Here is a 15,504-nt window from a genome sequence, read left to right on the forward strand (position 1 = left end):
GAGCGCCGGTTCGGGGCTGGTGAGGAGAGTGTGTTGGGGGAGCTGGAGGGGCTTTGGGGAGCGCCCAGGGCCAGAGGGTGGAGCGAGGCCTGGGGAGTTGGTGCTGCTGCCCGGGACCCTTCTTTCCCGGTTCTCTTTGTTCAGCCGGGCCCTGGGAGCACAGACTGGAAGCGAGGGGTGGAGAGCAAAGGAACAGGTACCCGCGTGAGAGAAGGAGACGCTTGCTAGCCATTCTCACTGCCCCAACGTGGGCCCAGCCGCCTCGGCTGGCCTCCGGAGGCCTCCTCCCATCGGGCTGCAGGGCCGACGAGGTCCAGGTCACCCTGGACGCTTCTGAGGTTCTGTGCATGTGGCTGCATTTGTTGCGAGGGTCCCGGTCAGAGTGTGGCTTGGGGCCTCCTCACGAGAGGGGCAGGACGATGGAAGAGGAGGCCCTGAGGCCGGAGTCCGTCTAGTACGGCCCATGGCGGCCACCCCAGCGGCAGGGGGAGAGCCGAGCAGGGCACAGTCCCCTGGGCTCAGGGCCCGCGGCTCTCGGGAGGTCAAAGAGGCCAAAGGGAGGCCGCCGCAGTCACGTCGGGCCCCAGCCCCACGGTCGCCCTTCTCTCCCCAGCCCCCCACCCGATGCCCCCCGGCCGGAAAAGCGCTGCTGTAAAGGTTTCTGTATAGACATCCTCAAACGCCTGGCCCAGACCATCGGCTTCAGCTACGACCTCTACCTCGTCACCAACGGCAAACACGGGAAGAAAATCGACGGCGTCTGGAATGGCATGATCGGGGAGGTGGGCCCGGCCTGGAGGGAGCGCAGGGGACAGAGGGGAGGGGGCCCAAGTCCCAGCCCCCAGCCTCTCCTCGCACTGACCTCCCAACCCCGGCTCCCTCTTCCCCTCCTGCTCTCGGCCGGCTCCTCGCTCCAGGTTTTCTACCAGCGGGCAGACATGGCCATTGGCTCCCTCACCATCAACGAAGAGCGATCCGAAATCGTAGACTTCTCCGTGCCCTTCGTGGAGACAGGGATCAGCGTGATGGTGGCCCGGAGCAATGGGACGGTGTCGCCTTCTGCCTTTTTGGGTGAGCCCGGGCCCTGGCCGGACCGAGCGGCGGCAGCTAGCTCTGTGCCCAGAGAGCCGCCCTCGTCCTGGAGGAGCTCCCGGGGCGGGACGGCGGGAAGCGGCCCGAGATGGGGGAGGGAAGGAGGCCAGGTCCAGGGCGCCTGGCGCGGAGGAGCCCGAGGCAGCAGCAGAAGGGCCGGGCCTTGGGGAAGAGGCAGAGAGGCTCACAGGGTTTCCTGCTTTGGGGACCTCGGGAGATGGCGGGGCAGAGACCTGGGGCCTCGGACCCAGGAATAGAGTGTCGCGCGGAGAGGCGGGCTCAACGTAGGGGCCTCCGGGGCAGCTGGCGTCCCACCGCCCAGAGGAGACGGAGAAGGCCGCGCTCTGGGTCAGCAGAAGGGGAACGGGAGAGGCCGGCCCGAGAGAGCGGGGGCCTCCTGGAGGCCGCCCCCCGGAGCCGAGCATCTCCCGAGTCCGACTCTCCTCGGCTGGCGAGAAGAGGCTTGGGGATGTGTGCTGGGTGCGAGCGAGCGTGTGTGTGTGAGTGCGCCCGGGCCGGAAGCTCGTGCCGCCCCGACGCCCTCCCGCCCGTGCCCTGCCGCCCCGCAGAGCCCTACAGCCCGGCCGTGTGGGTCATGATGTTCGTCATGTGTCTGACCGTGGTGGCCGTCACCGTGTTCATCTTCGAGTACCTCAGTCCCGTCGGCTACAACCGCAGCCTGGCCACGGGCAAGCGTGAGTGCCGGCCGGGGGGGGGGGGTGCTGCTGTGGAGGGGGGCCGGGGCCCAGCACGGCCCGGCCCCAGCCCGCGCGTCGTGTCCCCAGGCCCCGGCGGCTCCACCTTCACCATCGGCAAGTCCATCTGGCTGCTCTGGGCCCTGGTCTTCAACAACTCGGTGCCTGTGGAGAACCCGCGCGGGACCACCAGCAAGATCATGGTCCTGGTCTGGGCCTTCTTCGCCGTCATCTTCCTGGCCAGCTACACGGCCAACCTGGCAGCCTTCATGATCCAGGAGGAGTACGTGGACACCGTGTCGGGGCTCAGCGACCGCAAGGTGGGGGGGCCGCCCGGGGGGAGGGGCCGGGCCCCCCCAGCCCCCGCGGCCCCCGGCCCGGCTCTGGCGACGCCCGCTCTCCCCGCTGCAGTTCCAGCGGCCCCAGGAGCAATATCCGCCCCTGAGGTTCGGGACGGTGCCCAACGGCTCCACCGAGAAGAACATCCGCAGCAACTACGAGGCCATGTACAACTACATGGTGCGCTACAACCAGCCCAGGGTGGAGGAGGCCCTGACGCAGCTCAAGGCCGGGTCAGCCGCGGGACCGACCGGGAGGGGGGCGGCCGTCGGGAAGGGGCCGGGGGCCGGGGGGCCGGGGCTGACCCCTCCCCCCGTCCCCCAGGAAACTGGACGCCTTCATCTACGACGCCGCCGTCCTCAACTACATGGCCCGGAAGGACGAGGGCTGCAAGCTGGTGACCATCGGCTCGGGCAAGGTCTTCGCCACCACAGGCTACGGCATCGCCCTGCAGAAGGGCTCCCGCTGGAAGCGCCCCATCGACCTGGCTCTCCTACAGTTCCTGGGGGACGGTAGGTGGGGTGAGGCTGGGGGGGGCGGGGAGGAGCGGGGGGGGGGCCGGGAAGGCCGGGCTGGGCTTGAGCCGGGCCCCCTGCAGATGAGATCGAGATGCTGGAGCGGCTGTGGCTGTCCGGGATCTGCCACAACGACAAGATCGAGGTCATGAGCAGCAAGCTGGACATCGACAACATGGCCGGAGTCTTCTACATGCTGCTCGTGGCCATGGGCCTCTCGCTGCTGGTCTTCGCTTGGGAGCACCTGGTCTACTGGAGGCTGCGCCACTGCCTCGGCCCCACGCACCACCTGGACTTCCTGCTCGCCTTCTCCAGGGTGAGCCTGCCAGCCAGAAGAGGGAGGGGGGTTTGGGCAGCCACAGAGCCCCGCTACCTCTTAGTGTTTCTGGGACAAAGCCTGGTCACGTGGAGACAGGTCACGTGGAGGCCGGTCACGTGGAGACAGGTCACGTGGAGGCCGGTCACGTGGAGACAGGTCACGTGGAGACAGGTCACATGGAGACCGGTCACGTGGAGACTGGCCACGTGGAGGCCGGCCACGTGGAAGCTAGTCACGTGGAGGCCAGTCACGTGGAGACAGGTCACGTGGAGGCCGGTCACTGTGGAAGTCGTCCAACACAAAGCCTGGCCACATGGAGGCTGACCAACACAAGGCCTACCATAGTCGGCCACAGAGAGGCTGGTCACTGTAGTTGTTGGCCACTGCAGAGGCCGGTCACTGTGGAGGCTGGCCCCGGAGGAGGCAGGGCGCCCCAGAGCATGCTGGTCCCTGAGTGTGGCTTGCATCTCCTGTCTTCCCTGCAGGGCATGTACAGCTGCTGCAGTGCCGATGCCGCCCCGCCAGCTGCCAAGCCCCCTCCCCCCCAGCCCCTGCCATTGCCCAGCCCGGCCTACCCCGCTCCTCGTCCAGCCCTGCCTCCCTCGGCCACCGGCCCCTTCCTGCCCCGGGAGCGGGCGGTAGTGGACCGCTGGCGTAGGCCCAAGCCATCCTCGGGGCCCGGAGCTGGGCCCGTCCCCGTCCCGGTCACCCCCGAAGCTGCAGGCCCCGCTCGGGCCCCACTCCCCGGGGCCTTGGCTGACGGCTTCCACCGCTACTACGGTCCCATCGAGCCTCAGGGCCTGGGGGAGCCCCGGGCGTCGCGGCCCTCTCGACCCCTGTCCCCGCCGCCCCCGCCCCAGAAGCCGCCCCCCTCTTACTTCGCCATCGTGCGAGAGAAGGATGCGGGGGGCCCTGGCGAGCCGGCCCCCGCCCCATATGCCGGATACCCCTCCCCACCGGTCCCCCCTGCTGCTCCCCTCTGTCACCTGGCCTACGAGGACGAGAGCCCCCCTGCTCCGACCCGCTGGCCCCGCTCGGACCCCGAGAGTCAGCCCCTGCTTCGGGGGGCTGGCGGCGGGGGAGGCTCCGCAGCTCCTCCTCCGCCCCCCTGCCGTGCACCGCCCCCTCCCTGCCCCTACCTAGACCTGGAATTGTCCGACTCGGATGATTCTGAGAGCTTGGGGGCCGGCTCGGGGGCCGGGCTTGAGCCCTGGTGGGTGCCCGACTTCTATCCGTATGCCGACCGCTTGGGTCGTTACTGGTCCGTTGACAAGCTGGGGGGATGGCGGGCGGGCAGCTGGGATTACCTGCCCCCTCGCCCGGGCCCGGCAGCCTGGCATTGCCGCCACTGTGCCAGCCTGGAGCTGCTCCCTCACCCGCGCCACCTCAGTTGCTCCCATGACGGTCTGGACGGAGGCTGGTGGGCTCCCCCGCCGCCCCCTCCCCCTCCGTGGGCCGCCGGGCCACCCCGCCGCCGCACCCGTTGCCGCTGCCCCCGGGGCCACCGGGCCCCTCCGCGCCGATCGGGCCAAGCCTCCCACCGGCGGCGCCACGCGGGGGCCTGGGACCTCCCGCCACCTGCGCCCACTTCCCGTTCCCTGGAGGACCTGAGCTCTTGTCCCCGGGTGGCCCCGGCTCACAGCCGCCATTCCCGCCGTTGCCCCCACGCTACCCACTGGGGCCCTGTGCCCCGGAGACACCGTGGGGGGGACCTGGGCACCCGCCGTGGCTCTGCCCATTTCTCCAGCCTCGAGTCTGAGGTATGACCGACCCTGTCGCCCCCCTCCCCTGGCCTGACACAGAGAAGACGCTCCTGCGACCGAGGGCCTGCGGACGGATGGACGGAGCCGGGGGCCCTGGGTCCGAGGACCGCAGATGGCCGGCAGGACGGAGGAAGGAGGAACCGAGGGGCCGCACATCTAGCACAATGCGTCCGGGCCACAGACTGAACACCGACGGGACAGAGCCAGGGTGGGGGACCCGAATGGGGTTCCCTGAGCCCCGAGGGCTTTTTTAACCTGTCAAGGGCTTTTTAATGTCAAGGGAATTGGGGGGGTCTGGCTGAGCTCATGCCCCTCCCCCTTGCCCCAGCCCCATCTTGTGGGGATCTACCCCATCACTGTGCTGCTCCCCGAGCCCCGGACACCACCAGGGACCACCCCCGGGGGAGAGGGGGCTGTTTTTAACCTTCATCATTGGGACACAAAACTGTGAGAGCCGCTCGCTAAACTGTGACCCCCAACCCTGAGACTCTGACCCCAAGACTGTGACCCCTGACCCGAGACTGTGACCCCTGACCCCAGACTGTGAGCCTGACCCCTTCTTCCTAGCCTCTGACTCCTGAGACTGTTACCCCTGAGCCCAAGACCGCCCCCAACCCCTGTCTGCCAGACACCTTGGGGTCTCCCCAAAATGAACTCTGGTCCTCCACGGTCTTTGACCCCTAATCCTCCACGACCCCCCACTTCCCTTCACTGTACTCCCTCCTAGACAGCCTCCAGACACACGTCCCCCTCCTAACCCCAACCCACCTCCACTGTCCAGCCCCAGAGCCCCGGCCTGGGCCCGAAGCCGCCCAGGCCCACCCTGCCGCAGGAGAGGACTCTGGTGTCCAACCTCCCTGCATCCAAGTGTTTGGAATAAACCCAGTTTTTATGCCTCCTCAGCCCAGAGCCCTGGACTCCATCTTGTGTCCCAGGCGGTGGGACCTAAAGGAAGCAGGCAGCCAGGCGGAGCCAGAGAGAGGCAGAACCCAGGAATCAGACCCAGAGGGACCCCTGGGGAAGGGAGGGCAGGGAAGACAATGGGTTCAGAAAGAGCTAGGCATGGGGGCAGCGTGCATAGAGAGTGAAGCCTGGAAATGGGAGGTCCTGGGTTCAAATGTGGCCTCAAACACTTCTTAGCTGGGTGACCCTTAACCCCATTGCCTAAACCAATCCATAGTATTGATTCTAAGACAGAAAGGGCTGTTAACAAAAAAAGTTTTTAAAAGGCAAAATGTATCGAGGCTGGAAAAGGTAAGTTGGAGGCAGCTGGGGAAGGGCCTTGAATACCAAGCAGAGGACTCTGGGATCCTGAAGGCCACAGGGAGTTCCTGCAGTGCCTTGAAAGGGTGGGGGTGGGGGCCATAGAGCTGAGCTTTAAGAAGCTGAATGGAGGGTGTGTGTGAGGCAAACACTGCTATAGTAACAGTCCTGGCACAAAGGGATAAGGGCCTACACAAGGGTGGGGTGGGGGTGAGAGGTGCTGGGAAGATGAAATCAACTAGAGGTGCTGCAGAGGTGAAATTGACAGGTCTTGGCACCATATTGAATCCCGGCTCTCAGAGCCTAGAGCCCAAGATGGGAGCCTGAGGCCTGGAAGGAGGGTGGAGGCCTCCCCAGCCTTAGGGAAGGCAGGGGCCCCGGGTGGGAAGGTAATGAGTTCAGGTTTGGCTACTGGATATCTGGTTAGAGATGTCGAGCAGGCACTTGGAGGTCAGCAGAGAGGCTGGGGCAGGAGGGGTAGATTGGAGCATCCTCAGCATAAAGACAGCTATTAAATCCTAGGGGTTGAGGGGGTCCCTGGCAGTTCCAAGAAGGGCAGGACATCTATGGGGAGAGGGGGTGATCTGGAGATGGGTCCAGCAAAGGAGACAGAGGAGCAGTCACAGAGGTAGGAGGAAAACCAGGAGAGAGGGGTGTCCCCAAGATCCTGGGAGGAGAAAGTGAGCCAATGGTGCCTGAGGCTTCAAAGGGCTCCAAGAGAATCAGGGCTAAGCAAAGACAGGAGAAAGCACTGGTTACTCAGAGGCAGCCTGGGAGGAACTATGAGGTCAGAAACCAGACTGTCAGGGGTTAAGAAGGGAGTGAAAGCACCCGCAGATTGGCCAATATGGCAGCAAAAGAAAGTGATAAATGTTGGAGGGGGTGTGGCAAAATTAGGACCCTAATACATTGCTGGTGGAGTTGTGAATTGATCCAAACATTCTGGAGGGCAATTTGGAACTCTGCCCAAAGGGCACTAAAAGACTGTCTGCCCTTTGATCCAGCCATAGCACTGCTGGGTTTTTGTCCCAAAGAGATACTAAGGAAAAAGACTTGTACAAGAACTTGTACATAGCTGCACTCTTTGTGGTGGCCAAAAATTGGAAAATGAGGGGATGCCCTTCAATTGGGGAATGGCTGAACAAATTGTGGTATATGTTGGTGATGGAATACTATTGTGCAAAAAGGAATAATAAAGTGGAGGAATTCCATGGAGACTGGAACAAGCTCCAGGAAGTGATGCAGAGCGAGAGGAGCAGAACCAGGAAAACATTGTACACAGAGACTGATACATTGTGGTACAATTGAATGTAATGGACTTCTCCATTAGTGGCAATGCAATGATCCAGGACAATTCTGAGGGACTCAGGAGAAAGAACGACATCCACAGCCAGAGGAAGAACTGTGGGGGCAGAAATGCAGAAGAAAAATACATGATCAACCACATAGTGCGATGGGGATGTGAAGAGGGCTTTGATGTTAAAGGATCTCTCTACTGCAAATATGAATAACATAGCAATAGGTTTTGAGCAGTGATACCCGGATAACCCAGTGGAACTGCTTGTGGGCTTTGAGAGGGAGGAGGAGAGGATTATGAATCATGTAATCGTGGAAAAATGCTCTTTAAAAAAAAAGGAGTGAGAAGAGAAAGTGGAGGTGCCCATGGGGCCCAGTGAATCGAGAGCAGGATTAGAAGAAGCCTCCAGGCTTTCGACCAGGCAGGGAGAATGCCCCTTTGCCACTAGAACTACAATTCCCGGCATGCTCGAGAGGGCCAGCGGTTCCCGGGGCCTCGCAGGAAGGGGCGGGCTGGGGGGGCCGTCGCCATGGCGATGGGAGGAGGGGGCGGAGCCCAAACTCCAGTCCCGCAGACTCCAAGATGGCGGCGCGGAAGAGTTCCGGTCGCACGTGCAGAGCTAAGGCGGATTCCTCGGGCAGTCCGCCGCGCGTCTATCTCCCGGGCCGGGGCCCGCCGCTGCAGGACGACGAGGAGCTGGTGCGGGACCAGGAAGCCTACGTATTGTACCACCGCGCACAGACTGGTGCGGGGAGGAGGCCGAGGAGAGGAGGCGTGGGAGAGGGGAATGGGGGGCGGGCGGGGGGGGGTGTGCTCCGGGAGGCCCCTCCTCACCTCGAGCCCTCTCCCCCTTTTCTCGGGCAGGCTCACCATGCCTCAGCTTCGACGTGGTCCGAGACCATCTGGGGGATTCCCGCAGCTCATTTCCCCTTTGCCTGTACCTATGCGCCGGGACCCAGGCCCCCAGTGCCCAGAGCAACAGGTGTGTCTGGGAGAAGGGGCTCCCCCGGGGGAGGGGGCAGGGGGGTGCTGCCACCCCCTTTTTCCTGCCCTGCATCTCCGGGAGACCCTGAGGGAAGCCGGTCCCGCCCCCTGAAGGGAGGATGGGACTGTCACCTGGTCTGAGCCCCAGCCCCCAAACGCCCTCTCTGCCCCCCCCCCCAGGCTGATGGTGATGCGCATGCACAATCTTTACGGCACCCAGAAAAGTGAGGCTTCTGAGGACAGCGAGAGTGAGAGTGAGGAGGAGGAGGAGGAGGAGGAAGAGAAGAAGCCCCAGCTGGAGCTGGCCATGATCCCCCACTATGGAGCCATCAACCGAGTGCGGGTAACTGACCTGGCAGCCTGGGCCAGGGGCTTCCTGGAGCCCTCTTGGCCTCCCGGGACGTCTCACTGCCCTCCCCACCTCTCCCTCCTCAGGTGGCTTGGCTTGGGGAGACCCCGGTGGCTGGAGTGTGGTCAGAGAAAGGCCAGGTGGAGGTGTTCTCCCTCCGGAGGCCCCTGGAGGCCGTGGACGACCCCCAGGTCCTGGCCGCGTTCCTGCGGGAGGAGCAGGCCCAGACCCGGCCCCTGTTCGCCTTCGGCGGCCACATGGCTGAGGGCTTTGCCCTGGACTGGTCCCCCCGGGTGCCTGGTGAGTCAGCTGTGAAGGGGGAGGGGGGCGCTTCTGGGAGCCTTTCGCGGACGACGACCCTGTCTGTGCCACAGGTCGTCTGCTGACCGGCGACTGTCAGAAGAACATTCATCTGTGGACCCCCACCAGCGGGGGCTCCTGGCACGTCGACCAGCGGCCCTTCGCCGCCCATTCCCGCTCCGTGGAGGATCTGCAGTGGTCACCCACTGAGGACACGGTGAGTGGGCCTTCGGGGACAGGGAACGCGCCTTTATGAGGCACCTGCCGTGTGCCAGGCGCCATGACAAGCGCCCTACGGGTAGTCTTCATGGGGCCTCACGCCATGCCGAGGGGTGACGTGGTTGGGAATCCCCATTTTACAGTGGGGCGAGCGTAAGAGGCTGGATCGCCATCGGGTCTTCCTGCCTCTGAGCCCAGCCCCCGGAGCCATTGGGAGGAGGGGCCGCCGGTGGGTGCCTGCGCCATGAACGCTCCCCTCCCCCCGCCAGGTGTTTGCGTCCTGCTCGGCTGACACCTCCATCCGAATATGGGACATCCGGGCGGCACCAAGCCGGGCCTGCATGCTCACAGCCCCGGCCGCGCACGACGCGGATGTCAACGTCATCAGCTGGAGCCGCCAAGAGACGTCCTTCCTGCTCAGCGGAGGCGACGACGGGGCCCTCAAGGTCTGGGATCTCCGGCAGTTCACGGTGAGTTCCCCATCCTTGGGGGTCCTCCCAGACCGGATCAGGCGGCCGGGCAGAAGCTGCCTCGGGGTAGGGGTGCTGGGCTCCCCCTTGTTGGAGGACTGTCGAGAGCCTCGTGGGGAGCCCTGGTCTCTCAGAGGCTGGGGGGGGCTGGGCTCCCCCCGGCCCCCCCCCGAATCACCCTCCTCCCCCCTGGTCCTGCAGACGGGCTCCCCAGTGGCCACCTTCAAGCAGCACGTGGCACCCGTGACCTCTGTGGAGTGGCACCCCCAGGACGGTGGGGTCTTTGCCGCAGCCGGGGCTGACGACCAGCTCACTCAGTGGGATCTGGCAGTGGAGCGGGACCCCGAAACAGAGGGCGCCGAGGCTGACGGAGACCCCCTGGTGGCCGAGCTCCCCCAGCAGCTGCTCTTCGTTCACCAAGGGGAGACGGACATCAAAGAGTTGCATTGGCACCCCCAGTGTCCCGGCGTCCTCATCAGCACGGCCTTGTCCGGCTTCACCGTCTTCCGCACCATCAGCGTCTGACCCCCGGCCTTCGGCCCCTTTCCCCTCCACAGGACTTGACTGCACCCGCCTGCCTTAAGAATTGGGGTGGCTCGGCCGCCATCCCACGCCAGGAGTTAACTTGGCGCCCTGTTGCTCCTCCCTCCCCCGGCGCACTCCGACGGAGCCCGTCTTGTTGAGGGGGGGTCACTGGAGGGGGGGCGCGTACGGGCAATAAAGGAGAGACGAAGACTCGGTGTGAGGCGCCTCTGGCTCTGCCCGTCAGCCCGGGGCTCTGTCTGTCTGTCTTCACGGCTCTCCGTTCCTGTGCCAGGCTGGCTCTGATCTGCCCCCTCTTTTCCCGGCCTCCCCGGGCTCCGGTCTGGCCCTCGTGCCTTTCCAACTTTCTCTGGAGCCTGGGCTTGGGGCCAGCTCCGACTCCCCTCCCCCTGGCCTGGCTCCCCCTCTGCGGCTCCAGCTGGCCCCGCCCTCCCCCTCCTAAGGCGCTCCTGATCCCTGGCCAGAGCTGGGCTGGCCGGTGTGGACACTCCCCCGGCACACAGACCTCTCCCTCCAGGGAGCCGGCCTGGACACGGCTGACGGAGGAGATCCTGCTGCGCGGGATGGGGGCCGCCGGCCCCGGCAGGTAGGGAGGCAGCAGCCGCGCTCCGGGACCCCACAGCCGTCCTGCCCACCTGTTGGCCCCTGCCCGGAGCCCCGGGCTCCTCTGCCCCTTCCCGGCTCGCAGCTGGCTCTGGGGGAGTCAGTCCCTGCCCGCGCTCCCTGCTGGTGGCCCTCGGCCTCTGAAAGGCCGGCCTAAGGGCTCGGCGTCCTCTAGCCCCCGCGCTGCCTTGGCGCTTCGCTGGCTCCCTGCATCTCCCCCTGCCATCTCCAGTCTGACCCCGTCATCATGGGGCTCTTTGCCTCTCTGCCTCTGGCCTCCCCCGGCTGTCTTTCTGTCTGTCTGGGAGCCAGCCTGGCCCTGCGGCCTCCCCTCACTGCCTCTGCGGCTCTCTCTGGCCCCTGGCTGTCTCTGGCCTCCCCTGACTGTCTCTCTGTCTCTGGCTGTCTCTGTCTCTCTGTCTCTGTCTGGCCTCCCTTGGCTGTCTCTCTGTCTCTGGCCTCCCCCAGCTGTCTCTCTGTCTCTGGCTGTCTCTGTCTCTCTGTCTCTGTCTGGCCTCCCTTGGCTGTCTCTCTGTCTCTGGCTGTCTCTGTCTCTCTGTCTCTGTCTGGCCTCCCTTGGCTGTCTCTCTGTCTCTGGCCTCCCCCGGCTGTCTCTCTGTCTCTGGCTGTCTCTGTCTCTCTGTCTCTGTCTGGCCTCCCTTGGCTGTCTCTCTGTCTCTGGCCTCCCCCGGCTGTCTCTCTGTCTCTGGCTGTCTCTGTCTCTCTGTCTCTGGCCTCCCCCGGCTGTCTCTCTGTCTCTGGCCTCCCCCGGCTGTCTCTCTGTCTCTGGCTGTCTCTGGCCTCTGGGGGGGAGGGCTGCGGGCCCCAGATTCCCAGATTAGGTAGTGACTTTGACATGAAATGGTCATCCTCTAAGCCGCGTCTCTTGGCTGAATATGGAAACATAAGCTGCTCGCGCCTCTGGGGGAGGGGGAGGGGGGCAAGGGGCAGGGGACGACGGGCCAGAGGCACCCTGGCCTGCGGGCGGGCTGGGCTGGAGAAGGGGCCGTGGGGGTGGGGCCCGGGTCGGACGAGGGCTGCCCCTCTTCTCCCCCCCCAGGTGCCCTACCACCTGCTAGCCCCCATGGGGGTGTCCCGCGTCCTGCGGCGCCTGAGCGGCGTCCCCTCCTCGGCTGAGGAGGACCAGGGTGAGGGAGGCGGCCCGGCGGCCTGCCTCAACGGGCGCTCCCCCGGGGGTGCCGAGCTAGGCCTGGGCCCCCGGCGCCGGGGCCGCTTCGTCAAGAAGGACGGCCACTGCAACGTGCGCTTCGTCCACCTGGGCGAGCATGGGGCGCGCTACCTCAGCGACCTGTTCACCACCTGCGTGGACGTGCGCTGGCGCTGGATGTGTCTGCTCTTCTCCTGCTCCTTCGTGGCCTCGTGGCTGCTCTTCGGCCTGGCCTTCTGGCTCATCGCCTCCCTGCACGGGGACCTGGCTGCGCCCCCGCCGCCCGCGCCCTGCTTCTCGCAGGTGGGCAGCTTCCTGGCCGCCTTCCTCTTCGCCCTGGAGACGCAGACGTCCATCGGCTACGGCGTGCGCAGCGTGACGGAGGAGTGCCCGGCCGCCGTGGTGGCCGTGGTCCTTCAGTGCATCGCCGGCTGCGTGCTGGACGCCTTCGTGGTGGGCGCCATCATGGCCAAGATCGCCAAGCCCAAGAAGCGCAACGAGACGCTGGTGTTCAGCGAGAACGCCGTGGTGGCGCTCCGCGACCACCGCCTTTGCCTCATGTGGCGCGTGGGCAACCTGCGGCGGAGTCACCTGGTGGAGGCCCACGTCCGCGCCCAGCTGCTGCAGGTGAGTGCGGGGGGCACGGAAAAGCCGGGGCGCCACAGCTCCCGGCGTCTCCTGCGGTCTGAGCCCGGGCCGATTCCTGTCCGCGGTGCGCGGAGCAGGGCCGCCTCGCCCCCCTCCCGCCCGTGTACGTAGCGGCGTCTCTCTCTGCCTCCCCCCAGCCCCGTGTCACCCCGGAAGGCGAGTACATCCCGCTGGACCACCAGGACGTGGACGTGGGCTTCGACGGGGGCACGGACCGCATCTTCCTGGTGTCGCCCATCACCATCGTCCACGAGATCGACGCCTCGAGCCCCCTGTACGAGATGGGCCGGGCCGAGCTGGCCAGGGCGGACTTCGAGCTGGTGGTCATCCTGGAGGGCATGGTGGAGGCCACCGCCATGACCACGCAGTGCCGCTCCTCCTACCTGCCCGGCGAGCTCCTGTGGGGCCACCGCTTCGAGCCGGTGCTCTTCCAGAGAGGGGCCCAGTACGAAGTGGACTACCGGCACTTTCACCGCACCTACGAGGTTCCCGGGACCCCGGTGTGCAGCGCTCGGGAGCTCGAGGAGAGGCAGGCGCTGGGGGACGGCGAGAGCCCCGGGCCCAAGGCGGGCCTGCCTGGCGCCCTGGCCGCCTTCTGCTACGAGAACGAGGTGGCTCTCAGCTGCTGCCAGGAGGAGGAGGAGGCGGAGGAGGAGAGGGGGGAGGCCCAGGACGAGGCCGGCTCCAGGGCCCCCAGCCCGCCCCTGGCCCCGTCCCCCGGCTCGGCCTCACCCCCTTGAAGGGAGCCGGGCAGGGCCAGGGACTGTGGTTCCCAGGAGCGCAGGCTCGGCGCACAGCCTCCCGGGGGATGCGGAACTTGTAGTCTTCGGAGGGGGACGACTTTCTCTGGGGCGTAGCTAGGACGGAGGGGGAGGCCGTGCATGCACCCTGAACCCCGACCTCAAAGGGGGAGGCTCTCCTCACCACCCGCCCTTCCCTGGCCAGCTCCATCGTGCTCGGAATCCAGGAGGCAGGGGCCGGGCTTGTTCCAGACCCCCGACTCCCAAGAAGAACGGGGGACCCGCCTTGGGGACGGGGCCCGGGCGGTGGCCCCTCATATCTATCCTAGCTACGTCTATCTGCTCTTCCTCTTTGCTGACTGCTGCACCGGGGCTGGGCAAGCATGGCCTTGGCCTCGGCGGGGAGGTCCCCGGGGGGCCGCCGCGGGATCCCCTTCGGCTCAGGGAGCCTGGGACTTCGGGGCCCGGCTCGGCAGCCACCCAAGCCTTCGGGCTCCCGGGGACTCTTCTGGAAGGCCCTGGAGCGAAGCGGCTGGTGTTCCTGTTGGGACCTGGCTTGGCCTCTGGACACTGGGAAGGCTGCAGCATGAGTCACCCCGACGGAGCTGCTGGGGCACAAGGCTGGCCCGTTGCCCTGCCTTGTCCCTGCCTGGGCTCTGGGGCGAGTGGAGGACGGTGAGGGACCCTGGGGTCCTTTCCACCATTGCCTGGGGGCGGAGGGAACCCTCTTCCCCTTGGCCCCAGAATAAAGACTGGTGAAGCCATCCGAGTGTGCCTTCCTGGGGGTTGGGAGGCCCAGGGTGGCCACTCTTCCACAGGCCTGGCCCCTGGCCCAGGGCCTCATTTCCGTAAGTGTGCCCAGGGAGAGGTGCCAGCCTGCAGTGAGGAATCCAGCCAGGGGAGAGGGAGGAAGGCCACCTCTGGAGAGGCGGCCTGGCCTTCCGTCCTCTGTCTGGTGACTCCCCATCTAGGGCCCCTCCCCGGCGCCCAGCCATCCCTGCACCCCAGGCTTCAGAGGCCCCGTCAGCCTCAGCCCAGCTGTGCCCCCCCCTTATCCATGAGTAACCCTGAGAACAACCGGATGGAATTAATTAGCTAGGCAGCAGAGGATTGGGGGGGAGGGGAGCCCTGGGGCCTCGGGGCTGCTGGGGTCGCTCGGGATGGCCCAGTGGGACCAGGATGGGATCAGGAGTTGGGGGGGGGACAGGGATGGAAGAAGAGAGCCGGGACTCCTTGGGGACCTGGCCAGGGCATGAGGGGAGCCTCAGCCGTGGTGAAGGTCAGAATGGGGGCAGAGAGAGGATTAGGGGGAACAGTTTCCATGGCTAATCCTCTGGGGAAGCTGGTCTTGAGGCACCACTTTCAGGCTTGTCCCTGGGGGTGAGGGCAAGTGGGGCGGAAGCCGCCCCAGCAGGGGCATCACTTCTTTTCCTTCCTCTCTGAATTCAAATGGGTGCTTCCTGGGCAAGTCACCACCTCCCTGGGCCTCAGTTTCCTCATCTGTAAAATGAGGGGATCGATTGGCGGGCTCCACAGCCCTCTGACCCCAGAACGGCCCGGGGCGGGGGAGGGCTCATGGAGGTCGTCAGGTACTGGAGGGGACACGGAGGCACTGGGGGAGACTCTGACTGGGAAGCCCGGGATCGTGCTAGGAGGAGGTGGGGAGGAGCCTGAGAACCACAGGGTCTCGACAGGGGGAGGAGTCGACGGAGCCGGAGAAGTGGGGGACCAGAGCAGGAGTTTGAGAAAGGGAGGAGTCTGAGGTAGGGAGGGAGGAGCCCGGAGGGCAGGGCGAAGTGTCCAAGAGAAACGGAGGGGAACCCAGAGCGGAGAGGCTTGAGGGAGGAGGAGTCTGGATGGAGAGGGAGGAGCCAGGAAGGGGGAGCCGTCCGAGTAGAAGGGCCGGAGGAAGGATGGGAGTCTGAGAAAGGGAAGAGTCCCTGGGAGGAGGGAATGGGCTTAGTCAGAAGGGCAGCGAGGGGGTCTTCGCAGACACAATGCCTTCCTTCAAGGCCTTCAGCTGTTGCTAAGCAACGGACCTTTTTTTTTTCCTTTCAGGGTCTGAGCTCTGTTGCCACCCCTTAGCAACAGGGCTACCCCCTGGCAACGGTTCTTGGCTTGGAGAGAGGACACGCCCCCTCGCGTTTGTCCCGGGCCTTCTCGCGCAGGCGCAGACATCGTTGTCCCTCTCGAGTCA

At 65.7% G+C, this 15,504-nt stretch overlaps 3 protein-coding genes and 1 long non-coding RNA gene across 7 annotated transcripts in view; 3 read left to right on the plus strand and 1 right to left on the minus strand.

The window, feature by feature from the left end:
• The window catches only part of GRIN2D (glutamate ionotropic receptor NMDA type subunit 2D), a 21,041-nt gene extending 15,416 nt beyond the window's left edge, over positions 1–5,625 (plus strand). For 2 of the 3 annotated variants that reach the window (XM_056796681.1, XM_056796682.1), the window contains 7 exons: positions 614–1,071; positions 1,662–1,787; positions 1,878–2,107; positions 2,199–2,359; positions 2,451–2,638; positions 2,725–2,957; positions 3,446–5,625. In XM_056796681.1, the coding sequence (XP_056652659.1) occupies positions 614–1,071; positions 1,662–1,787; positions 1,878–2,107; positions 2,199–2,359; positions 2,451–2,638; positions 2,725–2,957; positions 3,446–4,726 (2,677 nt within the window). In that variant the 3' untranslated portion in view covers positions 4,727–5,625. The remainder of the gene's footprint in view (positions 1–613; positions 1,072–1,661; positions 1,788–1,877; positions 2,108–2,198; positions 2,360–2,450; positions 2,639–2,724; positions 2,958–3,445) is intronic. The other variant, XM_056796683.1, reaches the window with a different exon arrangement.
• LOC130454025 (uncharacterized) overlaps positions 1–15,483 on the minus strand; it is a 21,732-nt gene extending 6,249 nt beyond the window's left edge. Inside the window, exon 1 of the long non-coding RNA XR_008911692.1 lies at positions 15,347–15,483. This is a non-coding gene — a long non-coding RNA (uncharacterized LOC130454025). The remainder of the gene's footprint in view (positions 1–15,346) is intronic.
• GRWD1 (glutamate rich WD repeat containing 1) lies at positions 7,829–10,340 on the plus strand. Its single transcript, XM_056796694.1, has 7 exons — positions 7,829–8,028; positions 8,148–8,265; positions 8,448–8,610; positions 8,703–8,916; positions 8,991–9,133; positions 9,405–9,605; positions 9,807–10,340. Exons 1-7 carry the CDS (start codon positions 7,866–7,868, stop codon positions 10,128–10,130), a joined length of 1,326 nt encoding a protein of 441 aa, XP_056652672.1. The 5' UTR covers positions 7,829–7,865; the 3' UTR covers positions 10,131–10,340.
• Positions 10,407–14,071, plus strand: KCNJ14 (potassium inwardly rectifying channel subfamily J member 14). Of its 2 annotated transcripts, XM_056796685.1 has the most exons (3): positions 10,407–10,734; positions 11,812–12,546; positions 12,705–14,071. In XM_056796685.1, exons 2-3 carry the CDS (start codon positions 11,836–11,838, stop codon positions 13,305–13,307), a joined length of 1,314 nt encoding a protein of 437 aa, XP_056652663.1. In that variant the 5' UTR covers positions 10,407–10,734; positions 11,812–11,835; the 3' UTR covers positions 13,308–14,071. The 2 variants fall into 2 exon arrangements, with proteins under 2 accessions (XP_056652663.1, XP_056652662.1); XM_056796684.1 differs by having other exon boundaries at positions 10,407–12,546.
• Positions 15,484–15,504: the final 21 nt, after the last annotated feature.

The sequence above is a fragment of the Monodelphis domestica genome, chromosome 4, assembly GCF_027887165.1.
Source record: "Monodelphis domestica isolate mMonDom1 chromosome 4, mMonDom1.pri, whole genome shotgun sequence".
NCBI lineage: Eukaryota > Metazoa > Chordata > Mammalia > Didelphimorphia > Didelphidae > Monodelphis > Monodelphis domestica.